Source organism: Rhinatrema bivittatum, chromosome 18 (genome assembly GCF_901001135.1).
Source record: "Rhinatrema bivittatum chromosome 18, aRhiBiv1.1, whole genome shotgun sequence".
Classification (NCBI taxonomy): domain Eukaryota; kingdom Metazoa; phylum Chordata; class Amphibia; order Gymnophiona; family Rhinatrematidae; genus Rhinatrema; species Rhinatrema bivittatum.
The window spans coordinates 56589048-56605955 of NC_042632.1; the positions used below are offsets into that span (position 1 = coordinate 56589048).

Below are 16908 nucleotides of genomic sequence, written 5' to 3' on the forward strand. Positions count from 1 at the left end.
CATTAGCTCTTATTCCCCAATGTAGGGAAGTGTTTAGTTAAGCCTTTATGCTTCAATGCTGAATATGTAACTCCAGGACAAGAGTCTAGGGTACGGTGTCCCACTGGACCTGGAGTTCCTGGTGCAGGAGCCTTCCAGGTCACAGGAGGCTCATGAGAGCCCTGGGTCTGGGACCACATTAACACAGACCCATAAACGCACTATTTCCAGAAATGTGAGTTAACTTTTGCTCTGACCGAGGAGTTACATTTTCAAACTATGGTCCCAGACCAGAGTCCTACTACCCTGGGACTCCTAAGTCAGAGAGAGTATGTTATGTGCAAATATTTATCGTTGCACATTTCTGCATTTGTGTGCTGCATGGTAATGACAATTGTTAGTATGTGCCTGCCCTAAAAAGAAGCGCTTTAACTTTATGCATTTTCAATTTTACGCAAACAAAGTTCTTGTGCACAACTCCCATGCAGTTTCTCAGGTTTGGGTAAGTGTTGGTAACCTTTAACATTGTAGAAGTTTACTGCATCGGGAGTAAACCGTTTTCAGCATGCAAGTAAAGAAAACGTGTGCTTAATTTCAGCACACTTTTTTTTAATCTCATATCTTATATCAGGCCCTGTATAAGGAGCAAACAAAACAGTAAGAAATTTTACTTTGATGTGCAGTAGTTTTTTTTCTCTAAAAACTTCACCCTTTTTCATAGTGGACCCCTTGTATTTTGCTCTCATTGGGACTGAATATTTCCTGAATTACTATAAACAAACTGTCAGGTCAGTTTAGCTGTTGGAGAGCAGCTCAAACAGAAACCAGCTAGGATTCAAACATATTAAACTAAACTGATAAGTTGCATAGTAGAATATGAACTAGATTAGATCCAGACTATTGCAATGTCCTAGAATATATATAAATATGAACACTGATATCGTAAACCTTTGTGATCTTCAATTGGAAGAACAGTATATAAAATGCCTAAACAAAGTATTTCTGCATCTGGCAACCACTGAATAGCTCCTAAAGTCTTCTTCAGATTTCACATTCTTTTCTTGTTCATACTGCTTCACCTATTCTTCCATCATACAGATATTATATTTCAGTCAAAGAGTCAATGACTCAATTTTTACCATCTGCAGACATATTTAATATTTTCTACCATTCTAGTGAGTTATCCTTAGACAAGCTAAACATTTACACTGCATTTCATGAAATTAAATTAGGCCAGAGTTAACAATGCTGGGATTTCTCTTCTCCGAGTTGTAGCTGTTTTTAAGGTAGTACTATCTAGATTTCTCTGCTCTTCTTCTACAGGTCATATTAATGGGTCCCATTTTTGCTCTATTATTGAAAACACATTATGGTGTGCAACTTATTATGGCTATATCCTTTTAATAAACCTCCTTCCAAGTCCATGTTCTACATGCAATGTAATGCCCATCTTAGAAATCTGATAAATCACAGTAGCAACAGATTTAGTCAGATTCATAATGGCAGGCACTGTTAACTGGTTATCCCAAGAGTTCACACTAATACACATTAACTTCAAACTGAATAACCTTTTTAAAAAAATCTTAATACTGTTGCATTATTTGGTTATTTACTTTAAGAACACTTTCAAAGAAAAATAAAAATTGCACAAAATCCACACTCCTAAAATATAAAGGATCTGCTTATATCAACAATTTTTAAAATGGCTTAACTTCCAATGCCACGTGTTATGACAAAGTAGGTTATGGTAGACTGTTCAGTTAATGCCAATATTAGACAAATAGGACGGTCTACTACGATTGCCACTGATACTCAATTATGCAAAATATCACACACAAAGAAAATATATTATGCAGTTCTAACCAAACTAGAGGATTTTAACACTCAATATCAAATCCATTAAACAGGCATTAGCCTTTTACGTAAATTAACAGCATTAAACTAACCTTATTACAATGACGCCCGATACCCATTAGGAAGTTATCTGGTTTAATGTCTCTGTGTATAAAATTCTTTGTATGCACATATTCAATTCTACTGATCATCTGCAAATAAATGAAAACAGTGTCAGTATAAAAGCAGAAAACCTTAATTGCTAAAGTTACAGTAACATCTATACAGTATAAAAATTCTATATTCCCCCACACCATTTCTTCATTTGAGCTACATATAACTGGCAAAAAAAAATTCTTGGACTTTAAACATGAATTTTAGTATTTGGTAAGTTTTGTATAATTTCAGATACTGAATCACTGATGAACTTCAACAGCACAAAATGAATATATATCAATTGTTGCTGTTAATTATGCATGAACACAAAAAGCATACAAGGGTGCAAATCACTAAGCCTTTGTATTCATAACCTGCATTGCAAAAATAAGAGTTTTCATTTCCTAAGATCAGACTTAACTGCACTTGTATTAAAACAACTCAACACTAAAAACTATGAACCGCCCCTACCCTATCTTATCTCCAGGTAACCTTACACTACTAAAGTACAATGACCTGTGACTTTCTAAATTGCTATCTAAAACGCCAAACTAAGCTCTCCAAACGCAGTACATTTTTATAGTATAACCAGCGTCTGTTTTGCAAGTGTGATCAGGTTTTTTTTCGAAAGCTGTTTTTCCTCCTTGGGAAAATGCTGTTCGAATAGAATTCGAGGCACCTTGGGTTGGGAAAAGAGACCAGCAATTTAACAAAGAAACTGGGCACAATATTAAGTTGGCACTTCTCCCTCACTTATGAAAGTGGATGCTACCGCCCTTTCACCAGCTGACAGCCCAGATTCCATGCAATTCAACTACTGGCTCAATGAAGACTTGTCACATCAACTCTCTCTCTACCAGCATTGGTTTATATAAAACTAAATTTCTCTCCACCCACAGAAGTATTAAAAAATATTAACAAAAAGTCCTACAAATCTGTAGGGTGAAATGCTCCAAATTGGCAGTAAAAACTGGTACATCTTTACAAAGCCTTCCACTTAATTTCATGTTTTCCATTTTCAATAGTATGGACATATAAACAAAATAAAAGGATGCCTTGTGTGATGTACCCTTACTGAAAATGTTTATTTACCATTTTGTAGTCCTAATTGCATAACAGATGCCATGCTTGGTCAGACCGGAATACCTCAGTGCTCCTCTCTTTCTGCTATTTTATTTAACATTTACCTTACACCAATTTAACTCCTTTCTACCTTAGGTGTCATTTATCGTCTTTATGCCGACAATATCCAATTTTACTCCCCTACCCGCATAATTGGAAAATAACACAATTCATCACATTATGCCTCTCTATCAATACATGGTTATCTGATAATAAACTCAGCTTGAATCTGTCAAAAAAGAAATTATTCTTGAACATCCTCAGTTTGACAAAGTTCCTAAAACTCTTGATAGGATATCAAAAACAATCACAATCTGTGTCATATTGGACATGACAAGTCATATTAAATCTGTTATAAAATCGTTTTACAAACTGCCTATTGAAACACAAACCACTATTTGATACATCTGAATTTCGAATGGTTTTTCAATCATTAATATTGACAGGCATTGACTATTGTAACTCCTTATATGAAGGGCTTCCTCAATCAACTACACATCCATTACAGCTAATACAAAACGCAGCAGCTCGGCTATTGTCCAATACAGAACTCATTCACCTCTCCCCAGTTCTTTTTAGTCTGCATTGGTTACCCATCAAATGGCATATAAAATATAAAATCTTAACCATTTTACATAACCTTATTTATAAACACAAATGTTTGGCTGTCTGCCAGCCTCCATCTATATACTGCCATTACAAACATGAAAAAAAAAATCTATCCCTTCTGCAAATTTCCTAATTTCACAATATTAGTAGCAACCTGTGAGCGTGCATTTTCCATTGCAGGACCTATACCTCAAACCCTCAGATCTCTAAGCAAGACAAAAGAATTCAAGAAAGCACTAAAGCATTATTTGTTTAAAGAAGCCTTTGCAGACTTACGTGATTCCTAATATGCACAATTCCTTCTTTTCAACTAATGTCCACACTGTTGTATAGCTTCTCAATTTCAATAAGACTTTTAGGATATTTTATTTTATGTTTTTATGTTAATTTAATTATGAATGCATTGTTGTAACCCGCCCCGAATCTCTGTGGGTGCGGGATATAAATTATTTTAAATAAATAAATGAGCACATTGATTGTGGGGACGTGCATGCAAGTGAATGGATGCTGTGAACGTGATCTGGAATGAGTGGATGCAAGTGTCTGTGCAGTGAGGCTCGTCTGAGTGAGTGGGATGAGGTCTGTGTGTAACTGCGTGGGCACTATGAATGAATGTGACTGAGTGGGTGGTGTGCAATTTGGTAGTTGAGCAGTCCATCTCCTCCCCAATCTCTCCTGCCAGTAGTTCTTCCTTCATCTCCTTGCTCCCTTTTTACCAACTATTTCCTACACCTCTACTTCTCGTCCTTCTGCATGCCTCATGCAGCTGCTTCCTTCTGGCCCCATGGACAAAGTACCAGCATGTATGTTGGGGGTAGGGGCATAGCAGAATTGTGTATTTGGTTGTGGCTGTGTGTATGCATATAAGTAGGCTCTGTGTCTGCTGCTGTGCGATTGTGAGCATCTATGTATGGGTTGCATGGGCGAGTGCCACTTAAATGCCCAGTTCTTGAGACTGGCAAGATCTGTAGATGGACACTCATGATCTTCACACTTGGCCCTGACGCCACAATTTTTTTTATGACATTTGTCTAGATATTTAAATACAAAAGCATTTATATTTATGCTACGCTTAGGTACTATGTATTCTATATGTAAATTTTTCAAGTAAACTAAACTAAAACTAAGCAAGAGGAGCCAATGGCATGGGGCTGAGAAGTGCCAGCTTCTTTGGCCTGGGGGAAGGGAATGGGACAAATCCCCGTTATTCGGGATTGCCATGGACCAATCATTCTGCGTAAGTGTACTGGAATGAAAGCTCTACATACCTGGTCAGCTAACATAAGTACGGTTTTCATTGTGAATCTGCGGGAACAGAAATTGAAGAGGTCCTCAAGGCTTGGCCCAAGCAGATCCATAACTAGAACATTGTAATCTTTTTCCTGACCATACCACCTGGAACAAAACAAAATGATGCAAATTTACTAGAAATAGCCATGTTAAATAAAAGTTGTGTTATAAATGATATACCATAATTAACCTTTGATTAGTTGCCCCCTTCTAAAACTCTGGACCTATATCCATGTCACATTTCATTACAGCTATATTTCAGGGAAGCACCAACTCTAAAATTTAGATTCACAGCAGGGCAAGCCACAACCAAAATGGCTATGGTTTTAATATAGCAGCAATAAAATAAGCATTGTAACAGATGGTAAATGCAGAACACAAGCCAATGCAGAGTTACAAGTTGTATTGAAGGAGTACCCAGGCAGCAAGTAAAAACGAAGCAGAAAAAAGGCAATTGCTGTAAGTGGCAGTAAAGGGATTTATATTTTAGTGTTTACAGGTTATTCACAGAATTTTGTACTGGGTGGGATACAGGAGAGGCCTTAACTGCAGAACCTGAATTTGCACTTGCCTGAGCTGGGATTTAGAAAAGTAGAATACCAACCTAAAATCCAAAATCCAAGTGTTTGCTCAATCATTTGAAACTTTATAGAATACAAGCCAAGGTACAGAGTGGCAGTAAGGCTGCCTCAGGTTTGCAAGATGGGGTTAACTTGCATGAAGAAGTTGCAATCCAAGACAGCAGGGGTGACCTGTATGGAACAGTCATTTACAATCCTATCAACAAGCATGGGACTGCTAGATATTTTGACAGCCTCACTAGTTTTGGCAGATTTTCAGATTATTGCAAAGCCTGGCGGTAGGGCATGAGTGGACCTAGGTATTGGATTAATTATGGGATTTGTAAGAATCAACTAGGTAAACAAGGCATGGAATTGCCTACAAGAGGCAAAGGCCAGCTAGGGGTGTGCTGGGGAAAAATTGGGATTTTGTTTTTTTCTCTTTTAGAACACACAATAGTGCTATTAAAGTCATTCAGAACACTAAAAACAGCAGCAGCATTTCTAATTGAACTGTATGGGATAGAGAGAGCAATGGTAGGAACAAAATTAAAAGGCTGGGGATGGAGGCAGAGGAAAGAAGCACCTACCAGCCAGAGGTCCAGTGTGATGCTGGTGATGGACTGGGTGCACTGGCGATTCCCTCCCTTAATACTGCAGCCACTCCCCAAATGGGCGTGACCTCCCATGTCCCAAAAAATGGGAAGAAAGAGGAAGACAAAACCACAGGTCTCTTCACCGGCTCACTCAGTTTCTTCAGCCAGAAGAGACTTCCATCTCAGGAATCTCATTAAGTCCACTCTCACAACCTGAAGCTGTACATTTGAAAGCACTGCTCCTTCCAGTAACCTCTTCACTCACCCACAGCAGCCACTGTCTCTTTCCCTAGAGGCCCAGTAGAAGGTAACTCCCAGCAGGTTTGGAGGCCCAAGTTGAGGAATCAGTGAGGGTCCCTTTTCCTTCTTATGATGTTACTGATTTCTTTGAATAGCCTGCAAACTTGATTCTCTTGGATGCCTGTTTAGTTGTTAAAATGATAAAAAAAAACCTATCCCACTCAGTGTCCCAGATGCATTTTATCTTCTCAAGTAAGATCTAAGATGGAAGAGCGGGAGAGGTAGTTCTGCAAGATAGAAGGTTCTGTTTCTGAGTTGAACAATCATATGATTTTCATTCAAGCATTGGGTTCACCTTTTATAAAAGAATTTTGTTATCCATCTTCAGCTTGAAATAAAGCATATGAGAGTCTTTAGTCTCGGTTTTTTTAATTTCCTATGTCTAGGCTGTTAGGTATTTTTTATATAATTCAACAGGCGCTATGTGAAATATCATTTGATGAAGAGAAAGTATCAGTTATTTCTAAGATTTACTACTTACCAAAGGGAAGAGTGCTCACTGCTGGGGAAGGGGAAATGGATTCGTTAGGGAGTCCAGGGCTTTCTACATTTCTAGAAGCCTCTATAGATGACATCTCAACTAAAGCTACTCTATTAGTTTCTTTTTCTCTGCAGAAAGAAAGATTTGGCATTTTATAAATAAATACTTTTCAAGGTAAGGATTTTCTTTCTGTGGTCAAGAGATACACATTTTTCCTGATACCTCATGGGCTACTCAAGCATGTAGGAAATAATTTCTTTCCTCCAGAGTGCTCAATTTGGGTGAAGTTTATCTAAGATTTCCATGTAAGTGCTTAATAAATTTTTCTGACCCACTCCATTTGGATCTTTTCCTAATAGATAAGACTATGGGAACTGATGTGTTAAACTAACGTGTGGTAAGGCAGATAAAATAGTTTACATGATGATCTCAACTTAATGTGACTGATTCTCATATAATTATTTGTAAAGATTGCATTATTTACCACTTCATCCTCCATTAATAATGTGGGCTAAATATAGCAAAGAAATTTGTAGGGTTCTTTTTTTCTCATCATAATTTATATCATTAACATTACATGTAAGTAAAAAATAAAAAATGAGAAACATGGGGATAGCTGGTTTAAGTGCTTATCTAACCAAAGTGGTAGAGAACAAGAGAAGACGACCAGATGGGCCAACTGGTCCTTATCTGCTGTCATCTATGGTGCATAACTAACTTATGCACTTGTGATTTTCTCCACTGTAAGCATTCAGTGTTACTGAAAAGTAGAAAACCAAATTAAGTTTGGAAGTCCAGCATCATACCTGCATGCACCTAAGAAATCAGATCTACAGCTTTTGTCTACACTACTACAATTTTGTAGGTTTAAAAAATAGGACAGCTTTCAGAATGATTAATATTTTAGAGGTATGATAAAGTATTTAGCAGAAATTAAACTAGAAATAGATTTAAAAAATGTTTCCATTACCAAATTATTGGCCACTTCTACCCTAGAAGGGACTACAAAACCAAATGAATCCAAATAAATTCACAAACTAATATGAATTTTATGAATTATTGAGGCAATAAAACCATGAGCCCAAGTTCTAACAGTAGTGATAAAATCCATTAAAATGGGAACTAGACATTACAATTATACAGTATCACTGATAACTTGTTATTGAAGGGCTATTTAACTGAAGCCTCCACTGGAGATGAAAAAATTGCACTCCAATACTACCTTACACTGATCCAACAAACAAAAAATGGCTTCTTTTCTTCTTTATCTTAAACTTAAAGAAGAAAAGAAGCCATTTTTTATTTGTTGGATCAGTGTAAGGTAGTATTGGAGTGCAATTTTTTCATCTCCAGTGGAGGCTTCAGTTAAATAGCCCTTCAATAACAAGTTATCTACCAATAGTATAAATTCCTGAAAATTCTACCAATAGTATAAATTCCACTCATCCACACTCCGAGATACAACTTTCCCTCGATCTTCACAAGTTTCCCTGTCTAGCGCTGCTGCCACCACCATGCTTTACTGTAGGGATGATGTGCTGTGCTTGTTTTATATCATATCTCTTAACACCGATACCAAGAAGTTCCAGTTTAGTCTCAGACCACAAAAGCTCCTTCCATGTGCATGCAGTGTCCCCTAAATATTTCTTTGCAAATGCTATGTGACATATATGGCTTTTCTTCACCAGTGGCATCTACCTTCCCATACAGGCCATGTTTGTGATATAATCTTGAAACTGATGAATCAAAGAACCTGTATATAACAACATTTTCCACAGTTTCAAAAATCTCTAGTTCTTTTAAAGTAATATTAGACCTCAAGTGATCTTTTGCAGCAGTTTGTTAACCCACAGCTACTGACTTGAAGGACAGCTGTGGTGCCAAACTGATGCCCCTTTACAACGATGGGCCTTACAGTACCCTTGCCACTGAAATTCTTATAGCCTTTTCTCAATCTATACCTTTGAATGTTTTTACCCCAAGTTCTACTGGCAGCTTCCTGTTCAGCATGTTCTGATCTTTGCAGAGTGACTTCATACAACAGATCAGCCTGAGTCTTAATCTAAACATTTTCATATCAGGTCAACTGCCTGACACAGGTAGGCTATTTACATTTTGGCCCATAAGATAAAGTTTATTTAATGGGAACTGGTTTAGGTTTGCTATGAGAAAATGTATGAAGACTTTTGTAAGACTTATTCTCAACTAAAACTAGAATATTTCTATAATTGTTCTTTCATGATGAAAATGTAGAGTATGTGGTGCAAATCAGTGAAAAACTAATTTGATTTGCAATTTTTCCAAATGCAGAATGTGAAAAATATATACGGATGTAAAGACAAAGCACTACATACTTGTGCTAACCTTTCAATAATGGTTCAGCATAACCACAACAAATTCCAAACTGATACACAAGTACATACATACACGGTAATGCACTCAGACATGTGGCATGTATTTCATTCTGTTGTGCAAGTTAATATTGCTTTATAGCTATTTAGACACTGGTTTTATCTTTTAGCTTATATTCAAACAACTCCCATGTCATGTTTTTGTTTGGAAAGAAAAGTCACTTAAATATGAACATTTCTTGAATAACTCAATACTATATATTTCTAGCATAGCAATCGTGGTCCCCTCTCCCCACAACATAGAAAAGAAAGCCCGGAAAACTGATTCAGGTTTCTGCATGCAATAAAGTGTCACACATACTAAACTCCAGAATCTAGTAAAATTTCAACTGAAACACCTGGTGAATCTTTTATAGGACTACATAACTACCAACGAATCCAAACCATGAAATAAGCCATTGAATACCCTCCATCAGAAAGAGTTTACTTAAAGCAGTTCAACACAATGTACCACCACAAATAAGGAATGCAAGACGCCAGCACCACCACTGAAAAGTATTCCAAAACTCTTCACTTCTGGATGTCCTGCTAAAAAAAAACCCCACTAGGCACATGTAAAATTTGCCAATACTTTTAAATTATAAAAATACTGAGTGGGGGAGCAGTGAAGACACTCCAAAATAATTTACCACAATATAGAAAGCAAAGCAAAAAACCCCCACACTAGTGAGGTAGATTAACTAAATAGCAAAGTGAAACCAGTTTTAACCTATCAAAATGTTATTTTTAAAGAATCATCCTTATATTGAAATGACAAATTCAACTGCCATGGCAAAATAGCAAGTTTGATTCCCTTTAAGCAGGGTTCTCCATAGAAAGGATAAATGAGCCATGACACTTGGGGGTATTGTGTCATCCAACAGAGCCATATAATTCAAGCATTCAAAGTACACAAAACTCTTACAATCTAAAGAGTGAAATGGCCTTCTCACCTTAATGTGCACAAGGCCTTGGGGAGGGGAAAAAAAAAAGTAGTAAAAACAGCGGTTCGATTGATGTGAAAAGTCAATACCATTTTCAAAAGAAACTTAGGGTGAGTAGTAAGACCACCCTGTTGTGAAAGAAAAAGAGGTAGGGCAAATAAGACCAGTGCTTGTAATTCATCGACCCTCCGACAGACCTAACGGCCAAATACAGCACCTACCATTCATTTCATTTATTAAAATTTATTAATCGCCTTTCAAAAATGGTCAAGGCGATTTACAAAGAACACATACATAAATGTAATTAAACACAAAACATACCATGAATCATGTAAATAATTGAAAACATTTAACAGTGTCAAACATTACTCATATTCAAACATATAAGCAATTGTTGAAAACATTTATCAATATCCACAAACATCAATCATTTTCAAAATCACCAGTTTTACCATGTGTTAAACTTCACCAACTCCAGAGGTTCAAAATAGAAGCTTTATGAAATGAGCTAAGATCCCAAAGCACCAGAGACTCGGTGACAGGGTTTGGAACACTACAAAACCTTCATAAATGTGGATATCGAAAGAAACCCAGATTGGGGCTCCTGCCACTTGCTGATGGCACTGAGGTGTACCTTCATTCATTGTTAATGTACCAAGTCCCGAAGAAGAAAGAGAAAACAATGACTGTAGTAAATCCTTTGGGCTACAGAGCTATGGGATTTTCAGGTTGGAGGCTTCCTGGCCGAGCTCACTTCTCTCGGAAGAAGCAGGAAGGAAGAGAAGACAAATTTGGAAGGCACAGTTTGCCTCTTCCACCCAAGGTAGTTGTGAATAAAGCTCATGGCGCCATATCCAACAAAAGCTGGTTCCAACTGAGCCAAAAGCTTAAAGGAGCTGGGGAAAATTGTCAGGTCCCCAAAAAAAGATTTTTTAATGATGAAAAATTGAGCCCCAAACAATAAAATCCCTAGATTAGTTCTTCTAGGAGAAATTACCAATTACTTGTACAACCAAAAGCACAAGTATGATCCACAAAACTAAACCAACTATTTCTCACGTAAAGTCCCCTTTAAGATTCTTTAAAACTCAAAAACAACAACTGATCTAGCAAGACATGTTTGCTCCTCTTCCCATTAGGGTGAAAAAAACAGTAAGAAAAGTGAGAAAGTGGCAGTTCCTGGAATTATCAGGAACAGAAGTGGAAGCAACCAAAACTAACAGAATTCAAGCCTACTTGAGACAAATACAGAAGGAGATAAGGAAGGCAGAGTAAAGAAAAGGAGATAGGTGGGTGGGGTTAGGTTTTAGTTTGGAAATGCATATACCCAGAGTTGGAAAATGGTTAGAAAACAGAAGCAATGGTCAGCAATAGTGCAGAGTTAAAGAGGAAATAGGATCTTTTCTTGTTTTGCTGCTTCATTTTTGCCTTTTTTGGAAGGTGGGGGTATGGGCATTGCTTTTTTTTTTGTGGTGCTATATTCTCTTTAGGAGCTTTAGATTTGTTTTGCTCCTACATGCTCTCTCTTCTTCCCATTTCCCATCAAATTTTTGCCAGCATCCACCCTCTTCCAAGATCAAGAGTCCATCAAGCACAGTATCCTGTTCTCCAACAGTGGCCAATCCAAGTCACAAGTACCTATATAAAGTTCCCAAACATTAAACAGATCCCATGCTACTAATGCCGGCAACAAGCAGTGGCCATTCCCCTATTAACAGCAGTTTATGGACTTCTGCAGGAACTTATCCAAACCTTTTTTAAATCCAGCTACACTAGCTGCCTTAACCACATCCTCTGGCAACAGATTCCAGAGCTTAATCGTGCACGAGTGGGAAAAAAAAAAATTCTCCCATGTTTTAAATGTGCTACTTGCTAATTTCACAAAGTGCCTTCTAGCCCTAGTATTCTACAAAAGAGTAAATCATTTCACATTTACCTGCTTCAAGTCCTTTCATGATTTTGGGAACCTCTCTCTTATCCCTCCTCAACCATATCTTCTCCAAGCTAAATCTCTTTAGCCTTTCCTCACAGGGGAGCTGTTCCATCACCTTTATCATTTCGGTCGCCTCTCTGTACTTTCTCTAGTGTAACTATATCTTTTTTGAAAAGCAGCAACCAGAATTGCACACCAGTATTTAAGGTGTGGTCTAACCATTGAGTAATACGAGTCATTTCCTTTTCCAACTTTTTCTGTGAGAAAGCTGCACCTTGACATGCTCTGTAGTCCACCAGATCCCAGGCATGACAATGTAGTCACCTGGATAATTGGGATCCTTCCCATCTATATACCCAGAATGGTACAGGGCCAACAGTAAATTGAAAAAGCCTAGTTGCAAGTGGGCAATATCAAGATTCCTTGAAGAGGCGGCAGGTTGGCCAACACGAAGCAGTAGACCTTTGGTAAGTTCTCAAAAATAATGGGTGGAAGGATAACTTGTTTACATTCCCAAACCCATGCTCAAGACAGGTATTCTAAGTAGGTCCCTACCCTACTAGAGGGCTTTACAATCTAAGTTGGGAACTGAGGCAATGGAGGGTGAAGGCTTGCCCAGTGGGAAAAGCAGGATTTGAATCCTGGATTCCCTGGCTCAGTCTGCTGCTCCTCCAGAACAAATAAAAAGCATAAGGCAAAAGAAAAACCCACCCCCCGAGAAAGTAGAATTTATAATTGCTCTTTATAATAATCTGGAGCTACTACTAAAAGCAGAAGAAATCAAAGAGTCAAGATAGTTTGTGTGTTACTACATTCGCGACATTTTGTAACTCACACTTCATAGCACTAACAAGCTTTGCAGGGTCAACAGCTTTATTTGCTCATAAATGATCAAAATATTTTAAGTGTTCTTCCTTTTATATTTAGTTGAGAAAGGGAATATGGCATGATTTGAGACATAATGTAGTTTTAGTAGCATTTGTCTTACATCATTGATTTCAGTATCTTTCATTCATTCAACGTGGAGTAATTTCTACTATGTGCCCTTACCGCTTTATAGTTTAAAAATTAAAAAAAAAATCATAGTATTGTAGCAGTATTAGAATGGTAGCTGTTTAGTTGATCACTGATTACATTACCACCATCTCACCGATTAGAAATGCTTCAGTTTTTTGTTTTACAAAACCTGAAGTAGGGACTTGAAGTAATTTAATTGCTTTTGTTGCAGGCTGAACAATGTGGATGTTTAATCTTAACCACAGGACACCTTGATGGTGTAAAGGTTTGACTGAGGGAGGGGGTGTTTATGAATATTAAATTGCTTAATTGATTTTCTTAATGTTATGAATGTTTTGTCCCTACTATGATAACCGATTGGAAGCTAAACACGACTGGTGTAAGAAATAGCAATAAATCAAGGGAATAAATTAAACTAGTATGGCTGAAAACCAATGCGTTGAAAAATCCCACAGTTTTGAAAGTTTATTTAGCACGGTATTGGATAGTGTCGAGAAAGATGAGCGGGGAGGGGATTTAAATCTCTGTTTGCTTCAGCGTGAACAGCGATGGATTTTTAAATTGAATACTGTTGCCCCTGCGGGTCTTAATAAAGAAGTAGACTGGACGGTATACTTGTAGCTGATAGGTTGGATTGTTACCCACATCTTGAGCATAAAACAGCTGGCATCCGGTAGAGGTTGAAAGACAGCGTCTGAGCGCCATATTTGAATGGAGAGGACAGGAAGAATCATGACAAGCTGAATTGTAAGTTTTGTTGCGTAAGTTAAGATAAATGAATTGATTAAAGAGAAGAGTTATTATATCCATGTTCTTTTGTAGAAGTGGTCGAGAACAACTGATAGCCCCTGAAGCAGGCGCGAGGAGCGCGCCGAAACATTGTCAATGTCAGGCGAGACATCTGGGCAAATTAGCCAATATTCATGCGAAAAATGATCGCAGTTCAAGAGATAAGTACAATTTGAAATAAATATTAGAGAGGATATCATGTTTTAATGAGTTGAGATATGGTTGAAATGGGTAGTGTGAGGTGTGTGTTTTAAAAAAATACGGGTAATTTAAGGGAGGCTTTTTTTGCACTTAAAGAAAATAAAAAATAAAAAAATTAACCAGACAAGCCATCAGTGAGTTGGTAAATGACATGACTAAACAGTGTTCATACAAGAGAGGGGTTGTAGCCCTGTAAGGGCAAGAGCCCATGAGACTGGAAGCACTACACAATCTTCTGATACCACTCTCTGCTGGCTGTTGTCTTTTTGAACAATTCTTTGAATGGTTGTTGTTAAATATATAATCTGCTTGTTTGCAGTTTCCCTCAAGTTGTTGTGAAAATTTGTTTTGGTTGAAAACCAATGATCACATGATCAAAAGGAGAAAACCACAGCATCATGAGGCCAAAGAAGTTTAAATAGTATCAAGGTCTGGCATCATATTCAGGGTGGAAAAATCATAATAGTATTCACAAATGGGGATGGCTCCTGGAAGACCTGGGAGAAAATGAGTGAAGTTGAACAGTGGGCCAAATTAAAAGCTATTACAGAGGCAACAAATCTATATGTTAGAAAAGTAAACAAAAGTAAGAGGAAAGAAACTGATCTGGCTGACAAAATAAAGAGCATTCAAGAAGTATCAATAATCCCAAAAAGAACACAGGGAAGAATATCTGGTGAAGCTGAGATGAAGAAAGAAATCAGAAAAGTGAAATATCAAGCAGAAACAGTAAATCAAGGTGAAAAAAAAACACATTTCAGATATATGAGAGAAAAAAAAGAAAGACCTGAAAGTACTATACTGAAATTGAAAGGCAAGGAGAGAGATGAAGAAATGGCCGAATTATTAAACAAGTACTTCAATTCAGCGTTCACTAAAGACAACCTGGAGAAGGATTGGTGCTGATTGACAAGACCATAAATGGGGATGGGAGAGATGAAATTGTTCACAGAAGAGAATGCATGGGATGAGCTAAACAAACTGAAAGAGGTCAAGGCCATAGGGCCAAATGAGGTACCTCCCAGTATATGGAGGAAGCACAGAGATGTGCTGGCAGGTCCGCTGAAAGACCTGTTTAATAGATCCCTGGAAATAGGAGTGGTGCAGTTCTGGTCCTTCTTCACAAGATTGGTAGCAAACCTTGTGGTGGGAAAATTAGTGGAGACTGCTGAAGAAAAGGATAGTGAACTATCTACAATCAGATGCCTGGATCCGAGGCAGGTCCTATCAAACCAATCATTAATTTTTTTGATTGGGTCACTAGAGAATTGGATTGAGGAAGATCCACTTCGATACGATCTACTTGGATTTCAGCAAAGCTTTTGATATGGTGCCACACAGAAAGCTTGTGAATAAAATGAGAAGCTTGGGTATGAGCGCCAAGGTGGTGGAGTGGATTTCAAACTGGTTGACTGATAAGAGACAGCATGCAATAGTAAATGGAACCTACTCTTAAGAGAGAACTATGGTAAACGGAGTGCTACAGGGATCGGTTCTGGGACTGGTTTGGGTCAATATTTTGTGAGTGACGCTGCAGAAGGGATAGAAGGCAAAGTCTCTTTGCAGATGATACAAAGATCACAACAGATTGGCACACACCTGAAAGAGCAGAGAATGAAAAGTGATTTAAGAAAGCTTGAAGAGTGGTTAAAGATTTGGCAGCCGGGAAGTGCAGAGATATGCATTTGGGGAGTAAGACGAAAGAGCTGTATATGATGAGTAAAACACTGATGTATATGGACCAAAAGAGAGACTTTGGGGTAATTGTATCTAGCGATCTGAGATGGTTTCCGGCTGTGGGCGGAGAGGGCATCTGCTCTCACTGTCATGCTCTGCCTCCTGCACTCATTGCCTTTCAGCTGAACTAGCAGCTAAGTCCACACCGGGAAACCCAGCTACTGGACCAAGGAACGCCTCTGAGGAACCACAGAAATTACCTCAGGAATTCTCAATTGGGGGAGGGACCTTTAGGAATCACCAGAAGAGAGCAGGGCTTTCTTTTCCTGAATTTAGAATTTCAAATTTCTCCTTTCAAAAAGCTCAAAGCAATCCCCATAGGAAGATGTATGTCCACCATCTGCTGAGACGGAGAATACTGGCAGGCTGGAGTCACTGCAGGGTTATATATACTGTGACGTCAGCTATCTCCATCTGCTGGCAGGGGAGCATAAACCCACTGGTCCTGAGTCCATCTGTCTACATGCTAGGAAATTAACATTTCAGCACATAAGAGGAGCCTCTACACACCCTTTTTTGAGCAGGCTGCAGAAACTGAGCAAGATCCATTGCTTACAGTAGCCAGGACCACAGCAAATCCTCAAACTAGGGAGCAAAAAGATGCTGAAGGTTCAAAGACTACAGGCAATTGATCTAAGAAGTACAGAAAGGAGGTGATTGCTGGCAACATTTAGCCCAGGAAAGCAAAAAAAAAAAAATAATGGCCTCGTGTTTCCCAGCATTCTATCACGAGTGCCAAGACCACAAACAATGCTACCAAGCAGCAGATGTAGAGTCAAATATCAAAGGGACATCTAGGGAGGTGGAAGAACTGATACACAAGTGAAAAGAAGTGCAAACAGATATTGAAGAGGGAGGGGTCACCTATTACCACACAATTCACACACCTAAAGGCACTGCCTGCCTGTTGAAAACATCCATGAGAAAAGCATCCAGCAGAAGGACCCACACAATTACAGCACTTTGCCCTG

General features: G+C 38.2%; 1 protein-coding gene across 4 annotated transcripts in view; it reads right to left on the bottom strand.

Moving 5' to 3' along the window:
* Positions 1 to 16908, bottom strand: part of CSNK1A1 (casein kinase 1 alpha 1) — a 70977-nt gene that overhangs the window by 47558 nt on the left and 6511 nt on the right. For all 4 annotated transcript variants that reach the window (XM_029583318.1, XM_029583320.1, XM_029583321.1 and 1 more), the window contains exons 3-4: positions 4968 to 5094; positions 1926 to 2024 (exon numbers count right to left, since the gene is read on the bottom strand). In XM_029583318.1, coding sequence (XP_029439178.1) covers positions 1926 to 2024; positions 4968 to 5094 — 226 coding nt within the window. The remainder of the gene's footprint in view (positions 1 to 1925; positions 2025 to 4967; positions 5095 to 16908) is intronic.